The sequence below is a fragment of the Megalobrama amblycephala genome, linkage group LG11, assembly GCF_018812025.1.
Source record: "Megalobrama amblycephala isolate DHTTF-2021 linkage group LG11, ASM1881202v1, whole genome shotgun sequence".
NCBI classification, from domain to species: Eukaryota; Metazoa; Chordata; class Actinopteri; order Cypriniformes; family Xenocyprididae; genus Megalobrama; species Megalobrama amblycephala.
The window spans coordinates 19,626,511-19,646,315 of record NC_063054.1 but is presented as its reverse complement, the minus strand read 5'-3'; the positions used below and the strand labels follow the sequence as shown (position 1 = coordinate 19,646,315).

The 19,805-nt window shown below is 37.6% G+C and overlaps 1 protein-coding gene across 3 annotated transcripts in view; it reads left to right on the top strand.

The window, feature by feature from the left end:
- rgs6 (regulator of G protein signaling 6) overlaps window positions 1-19,805 on the top strand; it is a 96,747-nt gene that overhangs the window by 61,974 nt on the left and 14,968 nt on the right. For all 3 annotated transcript variants that reach the window (XM_048206603.1, XM_048206604.1, XM_048206605.1), the window contains exons 3-8: window positions 6,147-6,243; window positions 9,095-9,145; window positions 9,259-9,365; window positions 15,171-15,222; window positions 15,670-15,734; window positions 19,664-19,740. In XM_048206603.1, coding sequence (XP_048062560.1) covers window positions 6,147-6,243; window positions 9,095-9,145; window positions 9,259-9,365; window positions 15,171-15,222; window positions 15,670-15,734; window positions 19,664-19,740 — 449 coding nt within the window. The remainder of the gene's footprint in view (window positions 1-6,146; window positions 6,244-9,094; window positions 9,146-9,258; window positions 9,366-15,170; window positions 15,223-15,669; window positions 15,735-19,663; window positions 19,741-19,805) is intronic.

The window sequence follows — 19,805 nt, the reverse complement described above, 5'->3', positions numbered from 1 at the left end:
ACCCCATAGATTTTTTTTAATTAATTTTTTTAACTGCCTATTTTGGGGCATCATTAACTATGCACCGATTCAGGCTGCGGCCCCTTTAAATCGCACGCTCCCTGCCCATGGATTATGTCAGTTATTATTGCTCCATTTGCCATTTTTCGCTAGTGTTCTTGCTTGCTTACCTAGTCTGATGATTCGCCTGTTTTTCGGAGGTCTTTTAAACAAATGAGATTTACATAAGAAGGAGGAAGCAATGGAGTTTGAAACTCAATGTCTTTTCCATGTACTGAACTTTTGTTATTCAACTATGCCAAGGTAAATTAAATTTTTGATTCTAGGGCACCTTTAATATGTTTTAAAGGTGACCTATTGACAAGACGTAATATAATTCTCTGGTGTCCCCAGAATGTGTCTGTGAAGTTTCAGCTCAAAATACCCCACAGATCATTTATTATAGCTTGTCGATTTGGGTGTGAGCAAAATCAAGCAGTTTCTTTGGTTGGGTTGCTTTAAATGCAAATGAGCTTGTGCTCCCCGCCCCCAAGCTCGCTTCTCATTCCAATACACTGAGGCATACATAATACACAAGCGAACACGGCAAATATAACTTGCAAAATGGATCATTAAACTGTTCTTGATGCAGCATTTAACATTGTTATGGCATGTATTTTGTGTATGTTTGCTAAAATTGGATTCTGAATGATTTTGATAGTGTGCTGCACGGCTAACGGGGCTAAAGCTACTCACTGTTGGAGAGACCAGATAAGAATGAAGATGCGTTTATGAATTATACAGACTACACACGTTTTTGGGTTAAAAATGAAAATAACGACATGGCTCTGGTCTCCGTGAATACAGTTAGAAACAATGGTAACTTTAGCCACATTTAACAGTACATTAGCAATATTCTAACAAAACACATTCAGGAAGACAATTTGCAAACATCTTGAAAAAAATATGTATGAAATTGGATCAGCTGGTATCGATGCATCATTGAGAATCAATTTCTGTGCAAATCCTGTGCTTTACTGGCGATCGCGTGAAGCATTCTAGTGTAATGACCTACACATACTGCTATATGAATTTATCTGGACACATTTCCTTCATAAATAAAATTACACCAGTGTCCTTAGTGGCTCAGATGCCAGGAGTTTGAGACTCATATGTTTTCTATTATAGCCGTTAACATCAGTGATAATGTTTACATAGCTGAGGCATATCACAAGCTCAGGGACGGCCTTTCTTGAGTGCTGCTGTCCTGCAGAGTTTTGCTCTGACACAACTCGCCTTCCTTCACGTAGCTTTAGTAATCCTGAAGACATTCAAGTGTGTTTGATCAGGGTTGTTGCTAAACTGTGGGACCAGTTCAGGGGTCGGTAATGTTATAATAAAATCCCCTTCCTACGTCACAAGGGGAGCAAAATCTGATTTTTCACATGCTTGTAGAAAAAGGCTTACAAAAACAAAGTTACTGTGTTGTCCTTTTTCACATTTTCTGTGTTGGTAGATGCACCAGAGACCCGATTATAGCACTTAAACACGGGAAAAGTCAGATTTTCATGATATGACCCCTTTAAAGTACACATGAAATCAAAATTGACCTTATTTATTTTGTTAGCTCAAATTGCTAGTTTTGTGGTGAACAATTCATCCGTGCAAGTCAATCCACACAAAAAAATTGTTTGGCTTCGTAATATTTAATCAAAATCTGAAAATGCTCCTCCCCTCTGCAACGGTGCCCCTTCTCTAATGACATCGGTTTGACGGCTTGGGTTGAAATCGCGTAAACCACTCCCCTCCAACCGTTAGTCTACTATGAGAGAGAGATGGAGAGGAGGAGCGCTAAAGTAAAACTCTGCCCTCTATTCAATATTCTGTTTCACTTGGAAATACGTCACAACACTGGCGAAAAGTCATTTGCAACTTCCGGTTCACGTGGACTTTAAACTGTAATTTATTCCTGTGATGGCAGGAATTGTCAGCATCATTACTCTAGGCTTCAGTGTCACATGACCCTTCAGAAATCATTCTAATATGCTGATTTGGTGCTCAAGAAATATTGAAAACAGTTCTGCTTAATATTTTTGTGGATTTTGTGAATAGAAAGTTGAAAAGAACAGCATTTATTTTAAACTCATTTATTTCAAACTGATTTTTTATAATGGATATAATATGTTGGACATCAACCTGAAAAATGAATGCTATATCAGATGCAGTAATACACTTGTTTAGTCGATGGTTGGGTATAAAAAGAGCCTCTCAGAGTGGCAGTGTCTCTCAGAAGTCAAGATGGGCAGAGGATCACCAATTCCCCCAATGCTGTGGCGAAAAATAGTGGAGCAATATCAGAAAGGAGTTTCTCAGAGAAAAATTGCAAAGAGTTTGAAGTTATCATCATCTACAGTGCATAATATCATCCAAAGACTCAGAGAATCTGGAACAATCTCTGTGTGTAAGGGTCAAGGCCGGAAAACCATACTGGATGCCCGTGATCTTCGGGCCCTTAGACGGCACTGCATCACATACAGGAATGCTACTGTAATGGAAATCACAACATGGGGCTCAGGAATACTTCCAGAAAACATTGTCGGTGAACACAATCCACCGTGCCATTCGCCGTTGCCGGCTAAAACTCTATAGGTCAAAAAAGAAGCCATATCTAAACATGATCCAGAAGCGCAGGCGTTTTCTCTGGGCCAAGGCTCATTTAAAATGGACTGTGGCAAAGTGGAAAACTGTTCTGTGGTCAGACGAATCAAAATTTGAAGTTCTTTTTGGAAAACTGGGACGCCATCCGGACTAAAGAGGACAAGGACAACTCAAGTTGTTATCAGCACTCAGTTCAGAAGCCTGCATCTCTGATGGTATGGGGTTGCATGAGTGCGTGTGGCATGGGCAGCTTACACATCTGGAAAGGCACCATCAATGCTGAAAGGTCCAAGTTCTAGAACAACATATGCTCCCATCCAGACGTCGTCTCTTTCAGGGAAGACCTTGCATTTTCCAACATGACAATGCCAGACCACATACTACATCATGGCTGCGTAGAAGAAGGATCCGGGTACGGAAATGGCCAGCCTGCAGTCCGGATCTTTCACCCATAGAAAACATTTGGCGCATCATAAAGAGGAAGATGCGACAAAAAAGACCTAAGACAGTTGAGCAACTAGAAGCCTGTATTAGACAAGAATGGGACAACATTCCTATTCCTAAACTTGAGTAACTTGTCTCCTCAGTCCCCAGACATTTGCAGACTGTTATAAAAAGAAGTGGGGATGCCACACAGTGGCTTTTTTGAGATGTGTTGATGCCATGAAATTTAAAATCAACTTATTTTTCCCTTAAAATGATACATTTTCTCAGTTTAAACATTTGATATGTCATCTATGTTGTATTCTGAATAAAATATTGAAATTTGAAACTTCTACATCATTGCATTCTGTTTTTATTCACAATTTGTACAGTGTCCCAACTTTTTTGGAACCGGATTTGTGTGTGTAATATGCACACATGTACACACACACATATGCAAAATATGCTATATGGCAAGGCATTTTATTACAATGTGCATTCTCTGGTATCGGAACACCTTATTTGCTTTCCCAGATGAGCTAGAAGTTTGTATTTCCTTGTCTAATACATTATGTAAATATGAAATGAAAAATCCAGATAGTTTCTTTCTTGTGAACTTGTGAAGCAATGTGCCAGGGCTTGTCATTTTTCTTTGGGAAATGTTTACAGGCACTTCCCGAACCGGAGGCTGATTCACCAGCTTTCCTTGAAGAGTGCTAATTGCTACATTTAACACACGCCGCGGTGGCCTCTGAGGGGGACAGTACTGTGATAACCTTTATAAGAACTCAGCACAGTGTTTTGACAGAATATGACACATGTAAGTGCTTTTTGGGATGTACCAACGTAAGGGCCCATCCTTAAAAGAGCTTTCTAGTGAGTGCTGCTGATTGTACTGAAATAGAGTGACAACCCAGCATGAGTCTGGGTGAAGAGCGTCTCTCAGAGAGATAAGGCATGGCATCCGTTAAGTTCATTTAATGGCATTCACTCTCATTAAGGAATGATACACAGCTTCACCATGATGACTAGTGCAAACTGACTCAAATTTGGGATGGTCCTGCTGGCCTTCATAAGACAACTTATCCTACTTTAAGCATTTGGCTATCAAAAGAAAAGCATGTTTTGTTAGGCTAAATGTTAGATGACTAAAGAGCTGTTCACACAGAACGTGTTTTTACATTCCACTGTTGCGTTTCTATATTTTTTCTATGTAAACATGCTGATGTGTTTGACCATTGCACTTGCATCTTTCGCAGAGTTTTGTGCATCAAAGCTGAATTTTCAGCATCATTACTCCAGTCTTCAGTGTCACATGATCCTTCAAAAATCATTCAAACAAAATAAAAAACAAAACAAAAAGTGGCACTCAAATTAAAATAACAACAACACATCTAGGGGCCCCTAATGGTCATCTGGTCCATAATCCAGCCCTACTTTTCCTCTTTGAAACCTTGAATATTGAGAAATTTGTGGGGCAAGAAGGTGTGAGGCTGTTGGATAGATGCCATTTTGCCCTCTAAACACCATGTAGCATTTTAACAGTATTGATTTTAATGTTAAGCAGATTGCTCTGCTTTGGCTTCCTTTGTTGCCGTTGGATTTAGAGGTGGTCTTCCTGGCTTGCAGTGCTATCTGTCTACAGCCAGGATCTCTCATGGGACTCAGGCCAACACTCATCGACCCATTTAGAATAGTTTGCACCATAGACTCACGTTTTAGCCACTAGATAGAGAGCATTAAACGAAGTGAAGTGCTTTTTATGGGTAGAGAGGGGAAATTAGTCTCATGTGGTAATGGATGGGATGACTATAGTGTTTTTTTAGAAAATGAGGGCGAGTCCTCGTGTTGCACAGCTGTATGTTTTGTTCGACATGGCTGATGATGTACGTGCCCTCTCTTTATACTTGAAGTGAAGTGGCTTTGCTTTATTTTAGCAGCGTCGTGTTGTCGTGGGCTCACGGGGGTCGGGGGCTGGCTTTGATTGTTTATATATAGCTACTGTATGCATTAAACGTCTCTGAAGCAACTGAGATCTCGCCTCCTACACGACACATGCAAAAAAAGAGGGTTGAGCGCGACAGAACAGTGATGACAACATGCAATCTCCAAAGCAGAGAACGCTACCTAATCTCATTATGCTCCCTCTCTCCTGCAAAACTATGAGCTGTTTTCATCAGTGCCGGGATTATTTATAGACTGTAGGTGCAAGCTTGTGTATTCGAAAGGCCTCTGCTTAGACGCCTGCGTATCTAGAGAGGAATGAGAACAGATGTTCCCATCACAATTGAAAGGATCATTTCTGTGGCTTTACAAGATTTTGGGAATAAAAATAGAATAAATAAATTTGGCCCATGTTTTGTGCGCTTTGGGTACTTGATGCATTTAGTATGGTGAGCAGTAGATGTAGGTGTATGTATTTACACCTGTTATGATTGACAGTTTGGTTAGAATGTGATACTACACATTCCTTGAAAAAATAACGGTAAAATTATCAGATCAACGCTAATAAAGTGACAGCGTTCTGGTGTGAAACAGAGCTGATTTCTTATTTACCACATTGAGTATATCCTTTAATAACAGCCTTGAATTATTGAATTAGTGCCTGTAAAAAAAAAAAAAAAAAAAAAAATATATATATATATATATATATATATATATATATATATATATATATATATATATATATATATATATATATATATATATATATATATATATATTATTATTATTATTATTATTATTATTATTCCAAACATTTGAAGGTAGTGTATACAATGGTTATCAGGAGTGAGATATTGTACTACAAATTATTGGTATTGATAAATAGGTGCACAGAGCATTGTGTATGTATTTTCTTCTGAATTTAATATGCCATATGCAGCAAAAAAATAGACTCGGTGTGTAAAATCTTCTTGCAGCTACGCTTCAGCTGTGCTGCTCCTACTTTTGTGGGCTGTGTTAATTCTGTATCCTGTCAATATGGGCACTGAAATAAAACTGAAGCAGACCTAGACTGTAGCTACAGTATGAGATGTGAGTCAGCCAAACTAACTAGACAGACTCTTTCTTCTCTCGTCCTGTAGATTGAGGACATCATCACACGCCTCCAAGATGAAACTGAAGGTGTGCCAGTCAGAACGGTCAAGAGCTTCCTGTCCAAGATTCCCAGCGTTGTTACAGGTATACTGGCGGGATGTGGGTTTTTCAATGGTCGTTGTTATCATAAAGAAAATACAATACAGTTTAATTGTAGCAATTGAGCTGTATACATTTTCAACATTGAAATATTGAATTTAAGTTATTTTATTAGCTTACTTGCTTTAAGGGTTAGTTCACACAAAAATGAAAATTCTGTCATTAATTGCTCACCCTCATGTCGTTTCAAACCTGTAAGACATTTATTGATCTTTGGAACACAAATGAAGATCTTTTTTAATGAAATCAAAGAGCTTTCTGTACCTCCATTGACAGCATACGCAACTACTGTACCACTTTCTAGCATGTTGTTCACGCAACATTGTCTGCTCTCACGTCAGCACAACATGCATGCGTTGTGGTGCTCTCGTGAATACAAGTTAGAAATTAAAGGTGCCCTATATTCAAAAATTGAATTTACCTCAGCATAGTTAAATAACAAGAGTTCAGTACATGGAAATGACATACAGTGATTTTCAAACTCCATTGTTTCCTCCTCCTTATATAAATCTCATTTGTTTAAAAGACCTCAGAAGAACAGGCGAATCTCAACATAACACAGACTGTTACGTAACAGTCGGGGTGTACGTCCCCAATATTTGCATATGCCAGCCCATGTTCCCAACATTATGAAAGGCATTAGACAAGGGCAGAACGTCTGGATGTGCACAGCTGAATCATCAGACTAGGTAAGCAAGCAAGGACAATAGCAAAAAATGGCAGATGGAGCAATAATAACTGACATGATCCATGATTACATGATATTTTTAGTGATATTTGTAAATTGTCTTTCTAAATGTTTCGTTAACATGTTGCTAATGTACTGTTAAATGTGGTTAAAGTTACCATCGTTTCTTACTGTATTTACGAAGACAAGAGCCGTCGCTATTTTCATTTTTAAACACTTGCAGTCTGTATAATTCATAAACACAACTTCATTCTTTATAAATCTCTCCAACAGTATAGCATTAGCCGTTAGCCACGGAGCACAGCCTCAAACTCATTCAGAATCAAATGTAAACATCAAAATAAACACTGTACTTACGCGATTAGACATGCTGCATGACGAACACTTTGTAAAGATCCATTTTGAGGGTTATATTAGCTGTTTGAACTTTTTTTTATGTTGTTTAAGGCAAGCGCAAGCTTTTGGGGCGTGGAGTACGAGATTTAAAGGGCCACACACCCTGAATCGGCTCATTTCTAATTATGCCCCAAAATAGGCAGTTAAAAAAATGAATAAAAAAAAAATCTATGGGGTATTTTGAGCTGAAACTTCACAGACACATTCAGGGGACACCTTAAACTTATATTACATCTTTTAAAAAAAAGTTCTAGGGCACCTTTAATATTTTGTAAATAAAGTGGTAAATTGTGAGGGGTTTTTTGCTCAAAGTAAAATTGAGGTTAAACCACTTGGGTCACATGAATGCCTTTAATGGAGTGTCTATTTACACTAAGTGTAAATAGGCTGTCTTGTTAGCAAAGGCTATTTACACTAACTCCGCCCACCAATGTCTGGTTGGGCCACACAAGATTAAAAAAAAAAAAAGTACGCCAACCAATGTTTGCAGTGGTGTAGGCCATAGAGAGTACGGCACATGGAAGTAGCTTTTTAATACGAACAGATTTGAAAGGCATATTTTTTTTTTTATAAAAATGAAAGAAAAAAAAGCTGCTGCCTTTAATGATGTCTTTACTACCTTTCTGGGGCTTGAAAGTGGTAGTTGTGTTGGCTATTAATGGAGGGACAGAAAAATCTCAGATTTCATTAAAAAGATCTTAATTTGTGTTCCAATGATGAACTAAAGTGTTACGGGTTTGGAACGACATGAGGTTGAGTAATTAATGACAGGATTATCATTTTGGGGGTTAACTAACCCTTTAAAGTGTAGAAAAGATTAACTTATTTATGAAATTATTTATAAAATTTGTTTAGGAAATATATGAAATTCATGGCTACTTAGCTAACATTTGGCATTCTCATTCAGCTCTTTGTTTCTTTTTACAGCTTTTTGTTTTTGAGATCAATGTTTTCATTTTCTGTTTTAACTGGGGACTTCTTGCTAGCTATCAGAATTATTATTAGCAGTCAGGCATGATTATGTTATTCTGTAAGCGAAAGTTTGATAATAGGTTCACAGTAGTCTGATGTGATGTGAATGTACATGATTTTAATAAATATTTATGTCAAAAGAATTATTCATTTCAGTTGGGTTAAAACTTTTTAATGAGGAAAAAGTTACTGAGTGCACCTTTAAAATACCAATTTTCTTGTGTATCTAAATTAATGAAGCTTTTTAAAAATATGTTTTAAAAGATTTATATCACTGCCAGTGCTGATAAAATGTGTACACAGGGTTGGGCTGAGTTGCTGTTTGGCAGGGCATTTCATAGATCAGAGTGTGGATTCGGTGACCGATCCGGAGCCACACACCCTGTGGTCTCCACCGATCCGACTAACCACTTTAACTTTCACAGCTTCCTTTAGAGTATGATAATGAATGCTGGGAGAGCTGTTATTTGTTCTTATAAGCCCTCAAAGAGAATAAACCTGAAGATATGGCTTGATTACTACAGTGAGCAGCTCTAAATGGATGCCCACAGGCCCGGATAACTAATAGCTGATTTGGAAGCATTGATGTTGTACATGATTGAGGTGGTGCTAATGTAGATTTAGCTTGACTGATCTGACACACATTGAATTATAAACCATAACGTCTTGGCGCACAGTGATGATTTTGTCTATATATCAAGGCTTTGAGAAGTGAATGTAATTTATGCATAAATTTACATGTGAAAATAAGCTGATATATTTCCCCATTTTAAACTTCAGGTTCAGACATTGTACAATGGATGATGAAGAACCTCAACATAGATGATCCCGGTAGGTCCTGATCTGAAAAAAGATAAACATCTTATTGATGACTGCAAGTTTTAATCTGCAGTTGTTTATGAAAGTATTTAGCGAGAGTAAATTTCTAATTTCTGTATTAACAGTGGAGGCCATACACATCGGTAGCCTGATCGCTGCCCAAGGCTACATATTCCCCATCTCTGATCATGTTCTCACCCTCAAGGATGATGGGACATTTTACCGCTTTCAGGTAAGCTTATCTATATACCATCAACCAAATAAGAGTCACATGGATTGTATCCTGGCAGCTGTGGTTTCCAGGACGTGATCTTGTTTCACTTCAGCACAGCTGAGATTCTGAATCTACTGTGCGAAACTATGAAGAAGCTCCACTGACCTTTACACCTGCTGAACAAATAGGATTTTGTTTGATCAGTGCAGCTGCTTTATTAAGCTCTTCACTATAGACGGCATAGGTCAGGCAGTACGTTAATGAGATTCATTTAACATATTATATATACACTTCAAAGGTTTGGGTCAGTACGATTTTTTTTTTTTTTTTTAAAGCATTTAATAGTTTTATTCAGCAATTGATCAAAAGTGACTGTAAATACATTTATAATTCTACAAAAGATTTCTATTTAAAATAAATACTGTACTTTCTAGGGATAATTTTTTTCCCACATTGATCGATAACGATACATATTTCGATATATAAACTGTTAATGCTGGCAGCTTTAAAAGAGTATCCCAACTATGACTGAAGCCACAAAAATTTGAGGGTTCATTAATTACATTTTAATGTATAGTTTATTAACAAAAACAGATTACACATTAGGCCTTAAAAATTAAGACAACTTACTAACTTAGCGTGTGACCTTTAATTATAAACAAGCCCGAAATACACAGGGACTCTTATTTTGAAATGTATACACAATTGCGGGCTGATCCTTCAGATTCTTAGAACCGTCTAAAACATGTTATATAAAGGCCATAAAGTAGACATGAGTTCAACTTGAGTTCATTAGCAATTGCTTGGCATAAATCTGCGCTTTTCATTGATTGAGAATTACTTTGAAGCAGCCTGAAGGGCTGTTGCGCGAGCCTGTAGAATGCGCAACAACGCCACCTTGTGACTTTGCAACATGTAGCACTCTTTGTGAAATATCCACCGCATCTGCAGCACACGTGAGAATGTCAGCGGGAGTAAACAGTTCTGACGCACACATAACAAGCAGGTACGAAACACGTAGGGTGAGGGGAGATTTTCCACTAGTTAATTGATCGCGAATGGTTTCATTATCTTGAGCGGATATAAAAGTATGAGAGGATAAAAATAATAAAAGCATAAACGTGTCTCCAAATATACTTGGGCGGCCGTTAATATACCTGGGCGGCCCGCCCAAGTAAAGTCTATGGGTGCGTCTCAATCAGCTCCCTAGTTCAGTAGTCAGGGCACTGATCAGGGAGTCAGCCACATTCATTTACATGATATATTGATTCACGACCTAGGAAGCAGATTGAGACGCAGGGTATGTGTGGGAAGCACTGTGATGGAATAGGTTGGTTGTGTTGCCAGTCATGTTTTTCACCGTCCGACGACATATTTTACCAATCGTTTTGATCTGCACCTGGTCGCTTTTCAAATAACCAAACCACTTCCATATAACTGAATTCGTGCTACCTTTTTGTCGACAATTTCATAATTTTTGGATTAACTCGAGGTTAGTTTCACTTTCGTCGCTGCTTCCACTTATTTTTGTCGTCCTTGTGTCGAGTTTGCTTTGCAAAGTGGCGTAGGAAATTGACTTTGTTCTTTGACGTGAACGTTAAAAGCTGCAAGCTGATTGGTTGTTGTCGCATATTTCTGCTGTATGATTGGCTCTTATATTAATCCATATTGAGTAAAAATGCCTAGAGCTTATCATCGTTATCAACATATATTTTATCAAAACTATCTCCTTACCTTTGCCCGATTTACAATGGTAAGCTTGTAATAATGTTTTCCAATAGTACTGGTGGGTCTCCACAGGAAATTCGAGCAAGCAGCTAGTAGGCTATATGGCATGTGGAGGATGCTGCTGGTAGCAGATCATTTATAGCCTTTTCTCACAGCAGCTTCAATAATTAAACTTATCATTTTGATGGTGGATTATAATCCAGAAATGTCCAAATGACAATCATCAGTGATAACTGGAGATTCACCCATAGGCAAAAGCAAAAGACTTCAGACTGTGGAGTGACAACAGAAATTGAAATCTACAGGTAACGCTAATACACACTAAATACACAGTCACGTAATGCTGATGTTGTTAACATTAACAATTTGAGAGCAAAGTATAACAATAATAATAATTTGCACAGTTTGACGATATGAGCTAAGTGATCGTTACATTTAATCACCATTATTAGCGTGATTTATTGTAATGCTTTTTTTCTCAGTTGGTCAGAACAAAAGTGGCAGACGTTACTTACTTGTTCAGATGACGTTTTCCGGTGAAAATTCTTATTTTGGTCATACTTCCACGACGTAGAATCTGATTCCGAAGTACAGTATCCACACCGATGTGGTGACTGACAGCAAACATTAGATTCATCCACGCTGAGGAGCCGTACTGACGCACAACCCACTTAAAGATGATTCCGCAAATAACTGCAATTGCAGGTTTCAAACAGAGATGGCGACAAAGAGGCAAAACTTACAGGCTGCAGCTTAAAATTCTAATAATATTTCCAGAATATTACTTTTTTTGACTATGTAAATGCAGCGTTGGTAATTATCTTTCAGAAGATGAGACTTCTTTCATAAACATTTACAAATCTTACCGACCACAAACTTTTGACCAGTAGTGTGTTATGTTTATTGTCTGTTGCTGTAGATCGAAGGTGTTAAATTATATTTCATCTCATTATGTCCTCCAGAAATAGGTGCATATTTATCTGCTAAAAGGCTGATGCTTAATTTTTCAGTGATTTAGATGATTAGCAAAGAGATGGCCAAGGGCACATCTTTCTCTGAGCCTTTTTAGCTCACATAACTCAGAGGAGTAACACTGCAGTCTTTTGACTGCTGGGTAAAACTGTGAGAAATGCTATTATCTCATATGGAAATGTTACACATCCAGGGTTTTTTTTAACCAATCACCTGAGCAGTGATTATCATGTGATTAAAGGTGCCCAAGAATGCTTTTTCACAAGATGTAATATAAGTCTAAGGTGTCTCCTGAATGTGTCTGTGAAGTTTCAGCTCAAAATACCCCATAGATTTTTTTAAATAAATTTTTTTAACTGCCTATTTTGGGGCATCATTAACAATGCACTGATTTACACTCGGCGCCGCCCCCTTAAATCGCGTGCTCCCTGCCACACGAGCTGTCGACTATATTACAGCGCATTTACAAAGTTCACACAGCTAATATAACCCTCAAATGGATCTTTACAAGATGTTTGTCATGCATGCTGTATGCATGCTTCGAATGATGTGAGTAAAGTATTTATTTGGATGTTAAAGTTTTATTCTGAGTGAATTTGAGGCTGTCCTCCGTGGCTAACGGCTAATGCTACACTGTTGGAGAGATTTATAAAGAATGAAGTTGTGTTTATGCATTATACAGACTGCAAGTGTTTAAAAAATGAAAATAGCGACGGCTCTTGTCTCCGTGAATACAGTAAGAAATGATGGTAACTTTAACCTCATTTAACAGTACATTAGCAACATGCTAACGAAACATTTAGAAAGACAATTTACAAATATCACTAAAAATATCATGCTATCATGGATTATGTCTGTTATTATTGCTCCATCTGCCATTTTTCGCTGTTGTTCTTGCTTACCTAGTCTGATGATTCGGCTGTGTGCAGCTCCAGACGTTAATACTGGCTGCCCTTGTGTAATCCCTTTCATAATGTTGGGAACATGGGCTGGCATTATGCAAATATTGGGGCGTACACCCCGACTGTTACGTAACAGTCGGTGTTATGTTGAGATTCGCCTGTTCTTCGGAGGTCGTTTAAACAAATGAGATTTATATAAGGAGGAGGAAACAATGGAGTTTGAGACTCACTGTATGTCTTTTCCATGTACTGAACTCTTGTTATTTAACTATGCCAAGATAAATTCAATTTTTGAATCTAGGGCACCTTTAATCTTTGAAAAAGATTTAAAAAAATAAATAAAATAATAAATAAAATAAAATATATATATCATTATATGTATTGTTTATGTGTCACTACACAATTACAGTATCAAAGTATCCATGTTTTAAATTACTGTATTCAATTCAACCCCGGAAACCAACTGTAAGTTATCGGGAGTTTTAGAAGAAAAGCAGAATTCTCTGATAATGACATTAAGCTATATCTTTCCAATAAGCATGATACAGTATCAATAAACCAATGAATGAATCTGAGTTTCTTTTGTACATTCATTAATTACTCAGGGGGGAATTAGTGTTTCTCTGTTTCTCTGGAGTATGGCTCATCAGTTCATTCCCTGACGATAATGATCTCAATGCACCATCATTTGCTTTCTGCCGCCTGTAGTCTTTTAGACTGGCTCCACGAAGGCGAGAGAGTTAGTTCTGTTAGTTGAAATGTTGTTAATGGCTTTTATAACATAAATATCTTCATATAATATCTGCACGAAATAGAGTCATTATTTCAGCTTCAACTTTGGCTAGTAAGCAGGTGGCAGACAAGAAATTCTTAGTTCATTCAAAGTCGCACCTGTTTTAAAACAAAATACAAGTAAATCAATGAAGTAGTTACTGGCAATCCTTAAGCCCGGGACACACCAAACCAATGATCGGTCGTCGGGCAATGTCTGGCTGTTTTTAAGCACCGGCCAACTAAGTTTTCTTGGTGTATTCTGCACCATTGACTCGGACGGCGTCAGGGTTTTTTTAGGGGCCGATTCAGCATGTGGAATCGTGTCGGGCCATCGGGAGAGAAAGAAACCTGATTGGCTGTTCATTTTAGTGAAGGAGTCAAAGTGTGAGAATAATGGCAAAACAGTGAGCAAACAAGTCAAGGCGGTACAAACAGAGGGCTGTTCTAATTTTACATCATGTACCTGAGTGTTCCTGGGTGAATGTTTAATATTAATGTGAGCCGAGTGGAATATGGAAAGCCATCGGCATGAATGATATTCGCGCTGCTTTGTATACGGTTTATCAATGTGCAGCCTGCAGTGCCGAATTTCGACCCCCTGCCAAATTATTACCCCCCTCGGTGAAGTCACTACCTGATTGCCTAATCTTAACCCCATTCCTAATCCAAACCAATACTCCTAAACCTACCAATACTAGGGGGGTAATAATCTGGCAGGGGATTATATTCCGAATTCCGAATATAGATGAATCTATATGAGAAAAAATAGACAGTGGTCTCCTTACAAGCAGGCGCAGAGCGTGCGTGCTGGATGGATGATAGTCGGCTCTAGTTCTCTCAGTGTGTTCATGTGCAGTTTTTTGCCCCGACGCGAGGCAACAACACAGTCGGCTTTTATCAGTGCTAGTTCTTTGGCGTCGGTTTGATGTGTTCTATACCCTTAAGTAATCACTTCATCTAAATATTCATATATTCTAATCTTCAAAGCCCCCTCCATGTTGGCCTCTGGTATTTCTACTGTATTATGACAACATTTTTTTTTTATTAACAGAAACTGTGAATGTTGATTATAATAACCATGAATCATTTTGTGAGAATATTCAAGATTCTAGAGTCAGAACATTTAAGATTATCTGTGTTCTTCAATAAAAAGATCTCCAGTCTATATTCTGCTTTGTTTTCTGAGTTATTAAAATGATTTACATTATGAAAAAGGGATATTCATTCTGAGATTTGCTAAAAATTACATTTAATTTTTTTTACATTAGTGCTTTTAAAGATTAACTTAAAGTGAGCATTAGATAAAAATATGAGAAATGAGCAGCGCAATTTAATGTATTTTAGCTAGAATAAGCTAGAATAATATGTTCATACTCAGAATCTAGCTGCTAAATTGTGGGGAAAGTTCTACAAAACTCAAGAGGAATAATCTTTCTCTCTCACTCAGGCTCCATACTTTTGGCCTTCTAATTGCTGGGAACCAGAGAACACAGACTACGGTAAGAGAGGGACCCTGCTGGGCAGACTCCCAATGACGTAAGAGCACACCGAGCCTTACCATACATGCCTTTCAGAGAGCTAATATAAATCATGACACTGAACACCCCGTGTTGAGCCCACAGTCTGCTTTCCCAGGACTATTACAGCTCTGTGGAACAGTGAGGGAGAACTACAGAGCATCTCTGTAGGTGTATGAGTTGACTGTGGGCAGATGTTCACTGATGGTCAATGGTGACTCATTCACAGTTCCTACTGTCTGTAAACTGGCCAAGCAGAGATGATAGATGCAGTAAAAAGCACAAAATCCAATCAAGGTCTTATGCTGGATGTGTGTGTTTGTAGGGGTGGGATTATACGTGAGAGTTTAAAAGGCCAAATCTCTCATGGCCTCTTGTCTGTTTCTCTCTTCTCTGTCTGTCTCTATTTCTCTCTGTTGCCTGTCACAGCCATCTATCTGTGCAAACGGACCATGCAGAACAAGACCCGGCTGGAGCTGGCGGACTATGAGGCGGTAAGTGACCCACTGCAATGACAGCTGAAAGAGAAAATAGAAGTAGTGTGTATTGCCAGCATAGAAGCATTTCAGTTTGGATTCTCGTAGCTATTGTGAGCCCTTGTTGTCGAGCATTAAACTTGAAGTGTATCATTTTTTTCAAAGATACTTTCTCCTCCATAGCTTAATGTACTGAGATAGCAATAAGTATGCCATTTGTAGATTGTTTTTGAGACGATATACTGAGTCATAAATGTATAAATTACTTGAAAGGAAGTGAAACAGTCACTTCACTTGGCTCTTCACTACTGACTATCCTGAGCTATGATGTCAATTTCAGCAGAGAGAGAAAATGATCAATTTTATGCTCTTAAGAGTCTTCCAAAAATATTGGTCACTGGCAAAACAGCTGCTATAAGAAATATTTTGTAACATTATACACTACTGTTCAAAAGTTTGGGGTCAGTAAGTTTTTTATTTTTTATTATTCAGCAAGGATGCATTAAATTGATCAAAAGTGACAGTAAAGACATTGATAATAAGAAGATATGTTTCTTTAGCAGCAAATCAGCATATTAGAATGATTTCTGAAGGATCATGTGACACTGAAGACTGCAGCAATGATGCTGAAAATTCAGCTTTGCCATCACAGGAATAAGTTACATTTTAAAATATATTCAAATGGAAAACAGTTATTTTAAATTGTAAAAATATTTCACAATAGTACCGTTTTTACTGATTTTAAATCAAATAAATGCAGCCTTGGTGAGCATAAGATTTTTTTTTTTTTTTTAAAAACATTAAATCGTACCAATCCCAAACTTTTGAACTGTAGTATGTGTGTATATATATATATATATATATATATATATATATATATATATATATATATATATATATATATATATATATATATATATATATATATATATATATATGTATGTATGTATGTATGTGTGTGTGTGTGTGTGTGTGTGTGTGTGTATATATGTATATATATATATATATATATATATATATATATATATATATATATATATACACACACACACACACACACACACACACACACATTAGGGCTGTCATGATATCAGATTTTATTTTTCACACCATGGTTATTGTGGCTAAAATAATTCACGGTGACGATATATCGCGATATCTATAGAAAGTAGAAACCTTGAAAACAAAACAATGATATCAGTCAAATTCATTTTTACTTTATTTTGTGTTTTGCTGTCTTTATTAGCCAGTGAATCACGCCATTGCATACAAAAATTACAACAATTGAGTCAACAATTGTCTGAATTTAGAAGAAATTATATTATTTTATAGTTTCTTTACAGTGATAAAGGCTGTGTCAATTAGCATTGCATAATAAATATACATTATCCTTATGAAAATAACAAAGATGACTTGAAGAACACTGATAAACCATATACTGTTTGTCACAATGGTGTATTAATTCTCTTCATGTTTAATCAGTCAAAACATCTCTATCTGCATTTTATTCAGTTAAAGCGATGTCATTGTCTATATTAGGGATTTCCTGGAAAGTCAAAAGTGTAATACTTCTATGGGTCTCTCTTGTGGACTTTCTGCGTGAGGGCGCCCTCCGGTGTCAAGTATGAATGAAACAAATTACTTGAGAGGGTTTAGTGCTCCATTATGACATCATCCTATTTTGGATAAAAATACAACAAAAATATTCTATATATATTTGAAGTAAAAATCCGTACGTTTTTATCCGAATGAGCACATTTTTTGACTAAAAGCCTCAAGGGATGTACACAGAAAGGTGTCAGCTGTTGACAGGTTAAAGGAACACTTCACTTTTTTTGAAAATAGGCTCATTTTCCAACTCCCCTAGAGTTAAACAGTTGAGTTTTCGAAACCATTCAGCCGATCTCCGGGGTCTAGCGGTACCACTTTTAGCATAGCTTAGCATAGTTCATTGAATCTGATTAGACCGTTAGCATCTCGCTCAAAAATGACCAAAGAGTTTTGATATTTTTTCCTATTTAAAACTTGACTCTTCTGTAGTTAGACTGTGTACTAAGGCCGACGGAAAATTAAAAGTTGCGATTTTCTAGGCCGATATGGCTAGGAACTATACTCTCATTCCAGCGTAATAATCAAGGAACTTTGCTGCCGTACCATGGGTGCAGCAAGCGCAATGATATTATGCAGCGCCTGTGACCCCCTGTTTGCACAGGGAGCGTGCCTTGCAACCATGGAGACATGCTAAAGCTATGTTAAAAGTGGTACCGCCAGACCCGGAGATCGGCTGAATCTGGATTCGAAAACGGTAAAACTCAACTGTTTATCTCTAGGGGAGTTGGAAAATGAGTCTATTTTCAAAAAAAGTGGATGTTCCTTTAATCTTTCCCATTTCAGGACTAAATAATTGCAACTTACTCTCTGTATAGTGGCAACATAAAGGACGTGGAGGTTGGTAAACAGGTTGGTGGTTTTGCCCCCTTTTGCACTCACTGTTGGTAGAGGCTCTCCTATGGAGTCAAATTACTGCCTTAAAGTTTTGCACAAAAATAAAGTTTTGCAAAACACAAAAAAGAATTGAGCAATAAAAAAAATGTTTTGCAAACAAAAATAAAGAATTGCAAAGGAAAAATAAAGTATTGAGTGGAAAAAAATAAGTTTTGCAAACAAAAATAATAAATTGCAAAATAAAATAAAGTAGTGCAAAAATAAAAATATAATCAATTACAAAAATCAATGACAGCTGTAATCCTATTTTATCTTTGCCACACATTTTTCATGCTCAAACCTACTAAATCATTTGCAACGCTCATTTTATTCTGCGTTTCAGTCAAGCGTGCGCTCACGATACCGGTTTTCCTTTGCGCTGCACTTTTCCGTGCGGTTCTCTTTATGGCACTGGTTTGACGTGGGGGTGGAGTCAAGAAACGGGGGCACGCCCCCGCGAAATGCATTGGAGGGGAACGTAATTGGCGACAGGTGAAATAATTCTTTGACATGGTTAAAAATAATGAATGTTTTTTTTTGTTGGTTTGTTTAGCATATGTTGTCGCTGATTACGACCCCCTCCAATGCATTTCTTATAGTAATATGACCCGTTGTGCTCTGTCTCACTGCCTGTATCCACTTTTGTGTCCTTAAACATTTGTTTTTTTGGGGTCGACAGCTTATAAAACCTTATTTCTGGGTTTTTTAGCTTGTTAGCTGTACACCTTGTCACACAGCAGCTTTTAGGCATTGTTCTGTTTTTTTGTAATGAGTCAGAAAAGACAAGAAGGCAGCCTCACGCAATACAAAGTCAATGGAGACGGTTGGATTGTTTTTCCCCTGGTGGGCGTGGTTTTCAGATTATAATAAATGTGCTCTGTCTCTATGCTTGATCTGTTCTGTTCCGATCTGTGTCTCCTGCCGATGACATGTTTCGCGGGGGCGTGTCCCCGTTTCTTGACTCCACCCCCACGTCAAACCAGTGCCATAAAGAACCGCACGGAAAAGTGCAGCGCAAAGGAAAACCGGTATCGTGAGCGCACGCTTGACTGAAACGCAGAATAAAATGAGCGTTGCAAATGATTTAGTAGGTTTGAGCATGAAAAATATATGGCAAAGATAAAATAGGATTACAGCTGTCATTGATTTTTGTAATTGATTATATTTTTATTTTTGCACTACGTTATTTTATTTTGCAATTTATTATTTTTGTTTGCAAAACTTATTTTTTTCTGCTCAATACTTTATTTTTCCTTTGCAATTCTTTTTTTTGTTTTGCAAAACTTTGTTTTTGTGCAAAAATTTAAGGCATTAATTTGACTCCATACTCTCCTCTGTCTTATCGGATGACATGATTTTACACGGCAGTAGCTGCTCGCGTTGCGTCTTCTTTCTTTCTTTCTTTCTTTCTTTCTTTCTTTCTTTCTTTCTTTCACTCATTTATCTCTGACTCTTTCATTCAGGAGAATCTAGCGAGACTACAGAGGGCTTTTGCCAGAAAGTGGGAGTTCATCTTCATGCAGGCTGAGGCACAGGTCAAGTAAGTGCTGTTGTCAGGACAACTACGCAAACACTTGCTCTCACTCATACCTGCTCTCTTCTCGG